Source organism: Rutilus rutilus (assembly GCF_951802725.1).
Source record: "Rutilus rutilus genome assembly, chromosome: 21".
Lineage (NCBI taxonomy): Eukaryota > Metazoa > Chordata > Actinopteri > Cypriniformes > Leuciscidae > Rutilus > Rutilus rutilus.
The window spans coordinates 24,931,161-24,946,113 of NC_140226.1; the positions used below are offsets into that span (position 1 = coordinate 24,931,161).

Consider the following 14,953-nt stretch of genomic DNA (forward strand, 5'->3'; position numbering starts at 1 on the left):
AATGAATAAAAGGTTTACCAAAACCATATGAAACCATCATGGAGACAAAGAGTATGAACTTGGCACATGTGGTTTAAACTATATTTTTAAAAGATTTTTCCTTTTCTTTTTGCAGATTAATTGCTATTACCATGGTGAAGTCCAAGGATACGCCCACTCTGATGTCAGCCTTAGTACATGCTCTGGTATCAGGTAAGCACAGAATCACCACCGTATTATCCCTGTATCCCATTATGTACAAAAGGCAATAATTTCAACCATATTGAGTTCTAACTTTCAAAGTCGTTAGAACTCCTTAAACAAGTAGTTTAATGCATGTGTGCTTCAGTGTGGAAAGCTATTATGAACCTTTCGTTGTCAAACATTGATTGCCTTGATATTGTTTCCAGTGGACTTCACAGCTCTTCCTATGTAAAGGTTCATTTAGAGACTATAAAACCGTGAGATTAAACATCAATAAAAGCTTTAGTATCATCCCATGCTTCATTGTCCTGAAGATAAGCACACAAAGGGACTGAAAGCATTTAATATGTCATGAAAAACTTCAGCTATGCTGTTAAATGTAATTAGAAGGAGCATTTGGCTCCAGTAAATTTCTGAGAAGCACGGCTTTTACAACAGAAAAGGTAGCTAAAGATAAACCCAGTGCTTTGATTGAAGCAAACCCAAGTTCCCAAGGTCTTCTGCATGTAGTTACCAAACACTTCTTCTGAAAGTCTTTACTTTATCTTCATGATCACTTCAGGTAGGCAGATATCAAGGCCATATATGAACACAGAAGGTTGCTGTGAATCAAGGCAGAGATAAATGTGTTTGTGGCTTTTTATCCTCATTGGTGTGGGGGAGTGAGAGGAACTTTTTACATCTGAAAATGTTGAAATATGCAATACTGTAGATCAAATTGCAATCCTTTTGAATTGTCTCTGTTCAGTACTTTCGGGTTTCATATTAGCAGCTTAAATTGCAAAGAGGGTATCATCAGACATCATTTAAATTATCATTCCTTCTGAAAGCACTGTTTTGAACCATCAGTATGGCTCCAGATTTTCATCTGTTATATCTCGTTATTATATTGCAAAGTGAAAACTCACTCTTCATCTCGCAACCTAATTCTGCGGCACTGTGGCTCTTATATATACTCCCTTCATATTCAATTATCTCTCAATGATATCTTTCGAAATTTATTTTTTACACCCATGGCCATATTATTAAGGATATCAGTTTTGTCACAAATGTAAATCCACACATTTAAAAAATGCAAGCATTTCGCTTTCTGATGAGTAGCGAGTTCTCGGTCACAGAACGGGGTGGAGAAATAAAACTGAATACAATCCAGTGTCATTCTGCAGAAAAATCCATATCCACCCATTTCCCAACAGAACAAAGACAAACAATTGGATTTATTATAATCACATTTTTTGACTGTAGAGCTTATTAGATGGTGGAGGGTCATCTGCTTTTAATTTTACAATGATATTATATTGATAAAAAATATAATTATATTAGAATTAGATCTCAATCAGATTTCATATTATTTAGCTATGTCACTGCAGTACTAAATGGACTTCATTATTTCTCACTTTTACATCATCTTTTTTGTTTTGACTTAGAGAATAAAGTTTCCTGACCTCAATAAAATGACCTGAAAGTTATACCGTACAGATTAATTGCATTTTTGTTCTGAAGAAATCTATGTGACGCTTGTCCAACGACACAATGCAATGGTGCAATGGTTGGTTAGTAAGAGATTGCTACTACATGCTGTTTCTATGGTGTTCTAGTTATAAGGTTATTGCTAGGTGGTTGCTTACTGGCCCATGTCAAATGATCTCACTGCTCATGATATTGGTCCCTTAATATGGATCAGGCTGAGATTTTTTTTTTTTTTTCTTGCTGAAGACTCGCTGATCAACTCAATGTTAAACACAGTATAGGTCTGTAATCTGGGTATAAAAGGTGTTTATTGTTCACTGGTTTTAAGGATGACACACTTGGCTTTGCTCAAGGATCTTGCTGCACGTCCACGCTCTTAATCGTGAGCATCCTATGTTTGCTAAGAGTGATGAAAGGTTGTGAAAAGGCTGAAAGCCCTTAAATGGAGATTGTTTGGGTGTGTTTTATGCAAATGACTAACCTCGGGCACACGGTTATTCTTCTAGAATACTCCAAATTCGTTAACATTACAACAAAATTAAGAACAAATTTATGTGTACGCATTTGTTGTGAATTAGTCGAGATTTTTTCATGAGGAGTTCTCCTGTGTGTACAAAAACAAAATAATCCACACAGTTATTTGGAAATCAAACCCATTCTTATCAGGATTTTTCAAATTGCTGTCTTTAGAACAATCTAAAAGAGTTTTGTCTTTTATAACAATCTTAAGATAAGAACATTCTTAATTTAGATAAGAAAAGAAAACTTAATTCTCACTGCTATTCTTGTTAGAAAATAATAAGAAAAATTGCAGTTAATTAATTTTATCCTGAAGAATGTTTTGTAAATCTGGCCGCTGATCACTTTAAAAAATAACACATCAGCAAGCTGCAAAATTTGAGATTAATTCTTGTCTGTATCACAAATCTTGTACACCAAATTTTCACTAAACAAAACACTTCACTACTAAGTTTGAGCAATCGTAGTGACGCTTGTCTTAGCAAGTGCCACAAAAAAGTTGCCAATAATTTTTTGTATGTTTTGCATCAGTAAACACTATTTCAAATTGTTCAAATCTTCATTCAATTCACAGAGGGTTTATCCTACTTGAAAATAAAACACTGATGGTGGAGCCAGCTTTTGAGCCAGCAAACGACACCCATGTGATTTATGAAGGACATCACCTACACTTCCCCTCCGGAACCTGTGGACACGGACACAACATATCGACTGTCAGCCATGCAAGCGCTGGAGGACTGCCACAATCATTCAGCACGAGGGTACGAATGCGATCCGTCAGCAACTGTCAATGTAGCAACTATAATAACAATGTTTTGTTTAGAGAGTGTCACTTTTTGTCTTGAGGATGAATTAACATGCATCATTCAGCATGTGATGTCTTTGTTAATGCAGATGAGAGGATTGTGGTTGCCCTCACTTCCCATGCAAGCTTAAACAAGATTAGAAAGCTCGGCGAGACATCAAAGGATAACAGAAGATCCCTACATAAAAGTCTTGACATTGAAGATGTTCTTATCTCAACAGAGCTATCTAAATAAGATGTTCAGACGTCATTGTATTGATTCAGAAGTATAGCAGCAGATAAAAGATGCTGTTATCACTCGACATAATGGCAAACCGATGATATCCGTGTATAATAAGTGCTGATATTTGCAGACACATCAAAAGGTTATAAACTCTTTCATTGTCCATTTGACAAGAAAAAATCAAAAGGAGATGAAGACTCTTGATATTGTCACCATGGTGACTACTGAACTGCTAGTCTAAGTTATAAACAACCAAAAAAGGTTACAAGAAGGTTAAAGGGACATTTCAGAGGTTTTTTGGTGGTTTTTGAATCTTTTAAATTAACGAAAGTGAAGGGCACATCATATTTCCCATTAACTGAAGTCTTGAAGCATGTGACTGCATTCTTGTTTTCAACAACTGACTATAAAATATAGCATTTGATTTTGAAGACTTAAAGTGGCACTGAACAAGACAAAAGAGTTAGTCATCCAAAAATTGAAAAATCGGTTGCGATATTAAGCGAGGTTGACCACAACCCACCCACACCTTGGTTGAAATCCCGTTACTGGGGCGGGGCGGTCAGAATATCACATTTCAAGTTCGAATTTAATGGTGAAGAAAGATCACTCAAAGATCCTACTTTAGGTCAATTTACAGTGGGAAGGATTTGAATCTCGGCCCTAATTTTGTTTTAATACGGTAAATTAATAATTTACCTAGGCAAATATTGTCAAATAAAAATAAAAATCTGGTGGTTTTGCAATATACATAGAGGTAACCACTCTTTTTAAATTGTCAAGCATCCTCCATTGGACCACTTCAGATGGATTAAACAAAAAAAGTTACTCGCTAAAGGGCATTTTTTTTATTTGTATTGTATGCACAAATTTGAATAAAAATATGAATTGTTTCAGGTGGGTTTTAATGAAACGATTGAGCGACTCATTCACAAGTTGCTTATAACACACACACACACACACACACACACAAAATGTACTGGTATAACCTGCAGAATGGGTCACTGAATGATTTAGTGAACAAATCTGAATGTTATTTGGTGAACAGATTCAAAGTCACTGGGATGAATCCAGTCACTGGGATGAATCCAGTCACTACACTCTGGTGGACCCTCTGGTGACTTTTGTTTGTAATGAAGGGTTGATCACACATTAAGATGTGCTCTTTTCTGTTTGGCAGCATAAACGGGATGTTCAGAAGACCACCAAATATGTGGAGCTCATTATTGTAGCGGACAACAGAGAGGTAGGACAACAAAGAAACACAGGTTTGACAGATATTGTGGTGCTTAAAAAGTTATAAAAGTTAAAAAGTTATTTTTTGTGTAATGTCAGTCATTGATATTACAATACTTTGTGTTTTTACACGCTCAATCAAACTGTTTTTCACAGTGTACTCTAAGTTCTTTAATATTAGATTCATCAAGAAAGAAAAATCAAGGGAAATGTGCAGTCATACCCAATTGTATTGTGCAGTATTTGGGTTACGGTAAAGTTTCGGTTCTTTGTTTCACCTTAGTAGGACAGACCAAAAGCAGGTCATATAGAGGGTGGGACCTGACAGGAAGTAGGGCAATGCTCCCAAATGATCAGACAGGAAACAGGAAGTGTTGTGTATAAAGTGGATGTGGGAAAAGGAAACTGTTATCAGCACAGATGTCTGTATATTAAAAAGTGTGTGTGCGTGTGTGTGTGTGTGTGTGTGTGTGTGTGTGTGTGTGTGTGTGTGTGTGTGTGTGTGTGTGTGTGTGTGTGTGTGTGTGTGTGTGTGTGTGTGTGTGTGTGTGTGTGTGCGCGCGCGTGTGCGTGCGTGTGAGAGAGAGATACAGAGAGATTGTGTTTTTCATTCTCTCCCTGCTAATTCAATTCTCGTGCAAAACTATTTGCATAAAAAGGCTTTTTATCCCTTATATTAATTTAGTCTATTTAGTTTTACATCTGATAGGGAAGCAATTCTGGACCAACAATGGCTACCTGTCACACTCATCTCCAAATTGCACCCTGCCATAATGGTCACTTTCGAGTGCTCTTGAGAGTGTGCCATTAAACACACTTCTGATTATGTCCTCACAAATGACATTTGAAGATATTGTCAGTCAGGAGGTCCTGCATTGTTTAAAAAAATCCATCTAGACTGCCATTTTATACTCGTTGCAGTATATATCTCATCTTAACTTTTTCTTTTCTTTCCGTCTTCAGTTCCAGAAACAAGGAAAAGATGTGGAGAAGGTTAAGCAAAGACTTGCTGAGATCGCCAATTACGTGGACAAGGTATTAAATGCCATTCTTCACCCAAATGAATAGGAACCCTTGATTAAAAGTCTAAAATAGAGGCCTGATTGTCAGAGATGAATGTAGGACTGCTGAGGTAAAGGACGAGCTTTTAAATGAGCCCCCTTTTGAAAGAAAGATGAGTATTTTTAGGTTATAAATTGACAGATGTCCAAACAGATATATGGATGGATTTATGTATTTCTTTGTCAGTAGATGTAAGGGGCCAAGTTCATGAAGGAATAGAGAGTTTGATATTATGTGTTCTCTCAGTTTTACAGAGTACTAAACATTCGTGTAGCTCTGGTGGGACTGGAGGTGTGGAGTGATGCCGATAAGTGTGCAGTTACCCAAGACCCATTCACAACCTTGCATGAATTTTTGGACTGGAGAAAACTTAAACTGCTGCCGCAGCGGCCACATGATAACGCCCAACTTATTAGGTACTAACAACTTGTGCTCTAGCAACACAGATTAAACTAAATGTACTGTTTTGTTATAACAGTTATGATATTATTTTTTTCATCTAGGATGCATTAAACTGTTAAAAAAGACAGTAAAGACATTTATAGTGTACATTTATATAGATTTCTATTTAAAATATTCTATTAATCAGAGAATCCTGAAAAAACTGCATACCCAAATCAGGTTATTGGGGAAGCAATACATAACCAAGTCAGGCTATTATCTAAAATAGAAAGCATTATCATACAGTAGTATGCTACATTTGTTACAATATCTCTGCATGTTTAATTCAGCAAGTGTCATAGCTTGGTACAATCTTATTCTAAACATAGCCTATGTATTAGTCTTAGTCTTATTAATTGGCTTATACATTTAATCTCATTTTTATTCTCTTATGGCAGTGGGGTGTACTTCCAGGGCACCACAATAGGCATGGCTCCCATCATGAGTATGTGTACCGCTGAGCAGTCAGGAGGCATTGTCATGGTGAGAAATCAATCGTTACACACTCTGTGTCCCATAATTAGCACATTCACACTGAGCTGCACAACCACCCTGCTGTTTTAAACTTTCATGATTTAAAACCATTGAAATTTAAAGGGAGTGTTCACCCCAAAATTAAAATTCTGTTATTATGCCATTCATTCACCCTCACACCGTTCAAAACCTGGTACATACTTTTTCCTATGGGGACTAGAGGCCCGTTCAAACCAAAGACGATAACTATAATAATGCTAAAGATTTAGTTCTATATATTGTTCTAAATATAAAAGAATAGCACCACACCATAACTGTAATGATAACGGTATAAAGAAACTACTGTTGGAATCACTTTCAGAACGACTTTTGCAGCCGATGAACTATAAGAACATTGACAGCCAATCAGAATCCATCCTGCTTTAAAGAGCTTGAGCATTAACAGCACTAGACGACATAACTGAAAATAAACAGAACGATATTGTCCTCTGGTGTGGACACTAATAGTGATCATTATAGTGATCTTTATAGTTTTCGTTCTCGGTGTGAAAGGCTAAAGGACTTTTGAGGCTTGAAAGCCTCAGTCCCATTCCTTGCAATGATCCTGTAGGTTTTCTAGGTGTGTGTGTGTGTGTGTGTGTGTGTGTGTGTGTGTGTGTGTGTGTGTGTGTGTGTGTGTGTGTGTGTGTGTGTGTGTGTGTGTGTGTGTGTCTGTGTCTGTGTGTGTGTGTGTGTGTGTGTGTGTGTGTGTGTGTGTGTGTGTGTGTCTGTGTGTTCCATAAAGAAAGTCATATGTTCTTAGAATGGCGCATTCGTTTCATTTTAGGGTGAACCATTCCTTTATGGTATAGGTTGTATCCCACACAGCCCAGATATATTAAATTTTGTTTGTTTTTAATTTCAGAATTTTTCAACTGATCAATAGACACTGATCTTGGTTGTTTGCCCAGCACCCACCAGTCATCAGTACTACTGTTTTCACCACCTCGTTTTTTTTTTATTTTATTTTTTTAGCTTAAGTCATTCACTTTTTCATGGTTTTTGCCTTGGCAGGTTAGACTGCCTGTTAGATAGAGGAAGCAAAGGTGTAGTGACTCAAAAGAAGACTACTAAATCCCTCTATCTTTTTTAACCCATTCCTGCTCTTTAGGTGTGTTTTATGCTAAACACATTATCACTGCCTTAAAGGGGTCATATAATGCCATTTTTGTACAAGCTAATATGATTCTTTGGGGTCTAAATTAAAAGTTTGTAATATACTTTAATTAAAAATTCTCATTAGTATTGTAAGAAAACACTAATTTTACCTGGTCAAAAACAGCTCTGTTTTCAGCACGCCGTTTCAGTGCATGTGTCTTTAAATGATAATGAGCTTTGCTCACCCCGCCCCTCTGTTCTGTGGGTACACCGTATTAGACATTCTCTGACCGTATCTAACACAATAACCACGTGTTATTCGTTATAAACGTGGGATTATTAATTATATTGAGAACGTCGTACATAGAAAACATGCCGTAATGTACCCTGAGTGTAAACCTTAGACGCATTCATCGTGAAGCCTGCAGCAAGGTTTGCAAATTTCGCAAAGATTAATATAAATACTAATATAAAGGTTAATAAAACATTACACTCACATCTTCTGGAGGTTCAGCAGGAACACGTTGGTACCGATCCGTTTTTTCTCGTTTGTGAAGCTGTCTGGTGTGAAATGATTCGCGCAAACATGAAAGCACAGACGATCGTGGGGAATCCCCGTGAGGGAATCCCCGCGTCAATCCTTTGGGCATATCGCTTCAAAAACAAAACTCAGCCACTGCTTCTTCAACGGCTCGGATTTAGGAACATCCAAATGACTGCTGTGTTCCTTATTACATCTAAGAACAGAACACCACAATCGCTTAGACGCCATTCTACTCCAGCATATCAACAATGGCGGACTACTATGATGACGGCTGTCACAGCTTGCTCAGGGCGGGTCTTGTGTTGAAACACGGCTGTCAATCACAATAGCGGGAGGGGCGTACGATCTTATGACGTCACAATATCGAACGGCTTGATTTCAGAGATGGTCAAACATATAAGGAGATTAAAACAAAACCACTGGATGGATTTTTATCATGATAGGATGGTTGTGTACAGGCACTGCCAACAGACATTTCAGTGCAATCAACTTGTAAAAGTGCATGTACCATTATATGACCCCTTTAAAGGGATAGTTCACCCAAAAATGAAAATTAGCCCATGATTTACTCACCCTCAAGTCATACTCGGTGTATATGACATTCTTCTTTCAGACGAATATAATCGGAGTTAAATGACCTGGCTCTTCCAAGCTTTATAATGGCAGTGAATGGCCGTTTCTGTTTTGAAGTCCATAAAAGTGCATCCATCCATCATAAAAGTAATCCACACGTCTCTGGGGGGTTAATAAAGGCCTTCTGAAGCGAAGTGATGCGTTTGTGTAAGAAAAATATCAATATTTAACAAGTAAAATATTTAATATTTAAGTAAAATAACTAGCTTCCGGGCAAACGAACATACAGATTCCACTATAGTCTACAGCGCAACTTATGCGAGTAATGCGACATACTGCTGATATTTACACTACGCCATGACACACTACGCTACTTTGATGTCCCAATTTGCGCAAGTTGTGCTTTAGGTGTAAGTAGACTGCGTATGGCCGTTTGGACGGAAGCTAAAGTTTTACTTTGTAACCCCCGGAGCCGTTTGGAGCACTTTTATGATGGATGGATGCACTTTTACACAACCATTCACTGCCATTAAAAAGCTTGGAAAAGCCAGGTCATTTTTTAATATAACTCCGATTGTATTCATCTGAAATAAGAATGTCATATGACTTGAGGGTGAGTAAATCATGGGCTAATTTTCATTTTTGGGTGAACTATCCCTTTAATGGATTTTGAAAGAATGTACAGGACCTATCAAAAGTTTGGATACATTACATTTTTTATATATATATATATTTTTAAAGAAGTTTCTTATGCTAAACAAGGCTGCTTTTATTTCACCAAAATTAAAGCTAAACAGTAATATTGTGAAATATTATTATAATTTAAAAGAACTGTTTTCTATGTGGATAGATATTAATTTATTCCTGTGATCAAAGCTGAATTGATCCTTCAGAAATTTGATTTGATGTTCAAGAAAAATTTGTTATTATTATCAGTGTTGAAAAAGTTTTTTTGCTGCTTAACATTTTTGTGGAAACAATGATACTATTCAAACATTTGTGGTAAGATTAAAAAAGAGAGACAATAATACTTTTATTCATCAAAGATACATTAAATTGAAGTGACAGTAAAGACATTTATAATGTTACAAAATATTTATATTTATTAAATTCTTTAATAACAGCTTTTTAAAAATACATTACAAAATATATTCAAACAGAAAACAGTTCTTTTAATTTGTAATAATATTTTGCAATATTACTGTATTTTTAAATCAAATAAATGCAGCCTTGATGAGCAAGAGACTTCTTCAAAAACATTAAAAAAATGTGTAATGTTTCCAAACTTTTGACATGTACGGTGCAATGCAACTACAGAGAGGCTGTTTATGTTCTTGTAGTGCATGATCTTTTAGCACTTCGTACCTTTAGTGTGAAAATTAGTCTAATTAATCCATATGCATTTCAGCTTTATAAGGTCATGCAAGTTTAGTCTACTTTCTCTTAACCACCCAGAGGCTGTCTGTCAGTCAGTGCATAACTACCTATGCAGCCATTTATTGCTGCTTTGCTGCTGTATGACTAAATAACACACATTTACATTTTTATTAGTCTAGATCTATCATCCATGCCACTATAACAAACTGGCTCTCTTAAACAGGGCCTCACAGAGATGAAGTCATTAGCCATAGGTCTGAGTTACAAACTATGTTGGTGCTGAATGATTAATGATTTCCATTAAGTTCTTAAAGGGACAGTTCACCCAAAGATGAAAATGCTGTCATCAATTAATCACCCTTCATTGCTGTGTTCTTCTGCCACAAAAAAAAATAAAAAATAATAGATGTTAGGTAAGATGTTGTTCCTTTTCCATACAATGAATGTGAAAGGGTCACCAGGGGCTGCATGTAAAGCACCATCATGTAGAACAAATAGACTATTTCTGTAGTTTCGTTTCTGTTCATTTATTACTTTTTACTTTAGTTGTATGAAAACCAGCTGCATGAACATTCTGCCAAATTTCTCTGTTTGTGTTCTATGGCATGAGGGTGAGTAAATGATGACAGAATTTTCATTTTTTGGAAGAGTATTCCTTCAAGTTACTTCATAAAATCAACTTATCCATTAAAGAGAGAAAGAGAACGAGAGAGACAGAGGGGACATGAAAAAGAAGAAGAAAAGAGGTTTGATTTAGGAAAAGATACACTGTACACTGACTGATGTATTTCTGTGGTTTCAGAGTCTTGTTTTCATATGTGCGTCACTCCCCCATGCACTAACATATGGCAAACAGAGACTAAAAATGAATCCTGCAGTGAATGAAACTATCGTGTACCATGTTATAAGACTGATCAGCTTAAAAGGTTTTCAAAATCCTGTGTGTTAACTCACAAATTGTCTAAGAAGATTTGAGTGAAACAATATGACCTTTGCACAAACCATAATGGGCACTTCTTTCATGATTTTAGGAATCCAAAAGTTGGGGATTTCTTTGATAGGAGATACCCTACAAAATCTGGAACTAACTTGACAGAAGCACAAGAGCACTTAAATATGGCTGTTACCACTATAAAGGCACCACGTTCTCAATGTGGCAGCTTGGTAGTGGCTTCTTGGAATAGTTAAGTCTGGATTTCCCACGGCATTAACCACTGTATTAGTCTGCAATTATGCTCAGAGAGGGGCAAGTCAGTCATACTCAAAATATACGGTCATCAGTGGCACCCTATAGATCTTGAATAAATGAAATGAGGCAAAGAAATATCACCCGTTGGCACTGAAAGCTAAGATGAGCCTGTCATGTTCCTTGCCCTGTAATCAAGGCGGGAAATGGCATTTTGATGTACAGTGAAATGGAAAAAAGGCAGTCAGGGTATAGTTGTGTGAAAAGATGGCAGCTAATCTAAGTGGGAAAAAAAATCTGTTTCTGGGTTATAAGAGGTGGTTCGCTGGTAACCAGGTCACGTTCGTGAGGCAGCAGGGAGGTTTTCTTCGCCTCAGCTGAAATGGATAGCGCTGAAGCTCTGCTTTGTTCTCTTTGAACAGATGATGAAGAGAGCAGAAGAACAGAAGAAGGAGAATAAGAGCAGTGATGCTTATATGTGTGTTTTATGGCAAGGTTGAAATAGATTTTAAAAGAGTGAGTTTGAAAGAGAAATCATAAAAATTCACAGGAGCTTCTACAGCCCTTCAAGACATTTAATAACAGCTGTCTGCTGGTCCTTTCACATGCCATATATTATTAATCAGCTATTACAGGGTTTTTTTTTTTTTTCATTTTTTTTTTTCAGTCTTGTATGAAGAAAGACCCGACATGAAGATTATTTGAACATTATTACTGTGGTACACTAGTAAGCATTGAATTAACATGAACTTTAAACTTTGGCACTGTTCATTTTTCTAGCACATTTGTATTTTATAAAAGTGCATATCTGACAGCTTTATTTTATTTTTGCAGTTGCTAAGACGTTCTGAGTGGTCTCTAGGGTGTTCCGTGTTGTCCTTATATTCTGGTCCCTAGACATGACTCCAATCCCTCCTTCATTCCTCGGTTTCCCATTATTTTTTATGGCCAAAATCCATGCATTTCAATAGAAATCTATGCAATCTGGAATTTTGCGTGAGAGCGAAAGATTTCCCCACACAGATTTCGCGACGGGTTCAAGTTGGTCAAGCGAATTCGTCCCGTTGACCCAACAGAAAGCCGCTTAGTTTGAAAGTAAACTATTGCTACACTATTGATAATAGCCAATTAACCTTTGTTGCTTGTGAAATTTCACTACTGTTACCGCACCTTAAGTTTATTTTTTATTTTTAAGAAGAGACATCCGTCAGATTAATCAAACATTATTTTGATTTTGATCCCCCCTCTCTTTCAATGGCAGTTTACAATGTGCAAAGTAATATACATCAAGACAATACACAGATAAATACAGCACAAACTGGTTTGAGATATGTTATGACATTGTGTTGTTTCCTATAGGATCACTCGGACAATCCACTGGGAGCAGCTGTGACTTTGGCCCATGAGTTGGGCCATAACTTTGGAATGAACCACGACACACCAGAGCGAGGATGCGGCTGTAGGATGACTGTAGATCGTGGCGGGTGCATCATGACCCCCTCTACAGGGTGAGTATGTGCTTAAGAAACATGTTGAATACAGAGTTATCCAAAGCAGGTTTTGCTACTTGACAAACCACTGTGAGTAAATAGGAATGTTTGAACCGATCAAGATCTAACAAATCCTTAATAATCTCCTCTTGTACTCCTGAGTGGAGTAACCTGTCTGGATGTGATGTACAAATGCACCGCAGACGCATCACTCTACATCTCAATTAGTCTCCAGCGAGCCCCATTATCTGGGGAACGGGCAAATCAAGCTCTCATCATTCATGTACACAAGAGAATAATCAGCCGTTTACCTGCATCTTATTGACCAGGGGTTAATTAGCCGTGTCTCAGTGACGAATTTGCACTAAATGCCCATACATCATCACTGATGTGAGGCTTGTCTCGGATTGAAACTCAAAAACTTGTAGATAGGTGGAAGGCTTGCTTTGTCTAGACATTCATTTCTGGATTTCAGACATTCAGTCGTCGTCTGGCTTCTCGTGATAACACGCTTGCCGGTAATGGTTTTCCGCATGTGACTGGTCTCGAACATGGGTAAACACCAGGTTGATAAGGTGAAGCTGGCTCACGGGAAATTTCTCTCCTTACACTTACAGCAGTTTGCCTTATCAGACGATGGACCAGAGAGTCAGTTGGGATGGGGTCTTTAGATGTAGTACTGGAGTACTGGAATGGACCGAATGTGAAATCTGCCATCCTTGTGTGCTCAATTCTGTGGCCAGGTTGTTTCGAGCCAATCACTTGAGACATACATGTCATGTGACTAATCAATTTGGAATGACAGGGCAATGGCAATGACAGCAGGACAACACTGATTGGCTGATGGCAACGAGTGAGATGTGACATTAAAGTCCTTTTCACACTTTTTTTTCACTGTATTGAAAAATTTAATTTAATTTTACTATACAAAACAACTTTTTTTATTTTATTTTAACAAATATTTATTATGTCTCGCATCTACCAGCAAGGGGGACCATGCTAACCAGTAAAACCTTTAGGTATAATTAAACTGGTTCATTCTCCACTCGTATGCGTTGTTACACTTTGTACTGTACACTACCGTTCAAAAAAAATTGCGGTCTGTAAGATGTTTGTCACAAATACTGTAAAAACAGTCAAAATGTGAAATATCAGTATTTAAAGTAACTGTTTTTGATTTCAATATATTTTTAAAATGTAATTTCTTCCTGTGATGGCAAATCTGAATTTACTCCTGTCTTTAGTGTCACATGATCCTTCAGAAATCATTCTAATATGCTGATTTAATGCTCAAGAAACATTTTCTTATTATTATAAATGTTGAAAACAGTTGAACAGAAACCATGATACAATTTTTCAGGATTCTTTGATGAATAGAAACAGTATTCGTTTTACATACAAATATTTTGTAACATTATAAATATCTCTACTGTCACTTTTTAAAAACTCTTTTTTTAACAGAAGTGTATAATATGGGGAAATAATAAAATAATACACAATAATAATTTAAAATAATACACAATCATTACATTTTAAAACTATTTTTTATCTTTTTCAGTCTTAAAATGCAATGTTCTTGGTGTGCGAGACACACATTAACTTCTAGTGTTTTTGAGATATTCCAGGATTAGACTTATGGCACTCATGCCTAGCTTTTTTCAGCCTTCGGTCTAAAGTAAGTTGCAGTTTGCTGTTTCTGAAATATTGCATGTCAGTCACTAGAAATGATCTGTCCGCTCTCAGCTGTGACTGTTTTTCAATCTCTCTGCTGTGCATGTCTTATCTCATAGTGGGGATATTTTTGTTGGACCGCTGCTCGACCCTGGATCACGGCCATAACAAACAGCACAACCCTATTCTCCCATTATGTGTTCATATGACAACAAGACAACATGTTGTGAAGAAACCTCTCTGGGCTTTTTAAAGCTACCTCAGGGGAGGGAGGGATTCACGAGAGGTGGTTTTTGTCGTCTATTTTAGCTGCAGGTTACGAGGAGAGGTTGACATCATTTTTACTTTTTTTACTTTAAATATTCATAGCTCCAAATTCTTCAGCAGCGTAATGGATGAATACTTAAAAAGACGTGGCGTTTCTGTAAAAAGAAGGTGCTTTTAAAAGAACGCTGGAGTGCCAAAGCTTGTCCCCACCTTTCAAAATAACCCCTCACATATCGTTCAGTGCAGCGTCATTCAGGGTTTTGAGGTCACGGTTTAGAGTTTGGCGTCCACTTTT

The 14,953-nt window shown here is 37.0% G+C and overlaps 1 protein-coding gene across 1 annotated transcript in view; it reads left to right on the forward strand.

Moving 5' to 3' along the window:
* The window catches only part of adam12b (ADAM metallopeptidase domain 12b), a 90,665-nt gene that overhangs the window by 43,605 nt on the left and 32,107 nt on the right, over positions 1–14,953 (forward strand). The window contains 7 exon segments of the mRNA XM_084394329.1: positions 116–192; positions 2,747–2,933; positions 4,381–4,446; positions 5,400–5,471; positions 5,745–5,914; positions 6,338–6,422; positions 12,590–12,738. Of these exon segments, the coding sequence (XP_084250455.1) occupies positions 116–192; positions 2,747–2,933; positions 4,381–4,446; positions 5,400–5,471; positions 5,745–5,914; positions 6,338–6,422; positions 12,590–12,738 (806 nt within the window).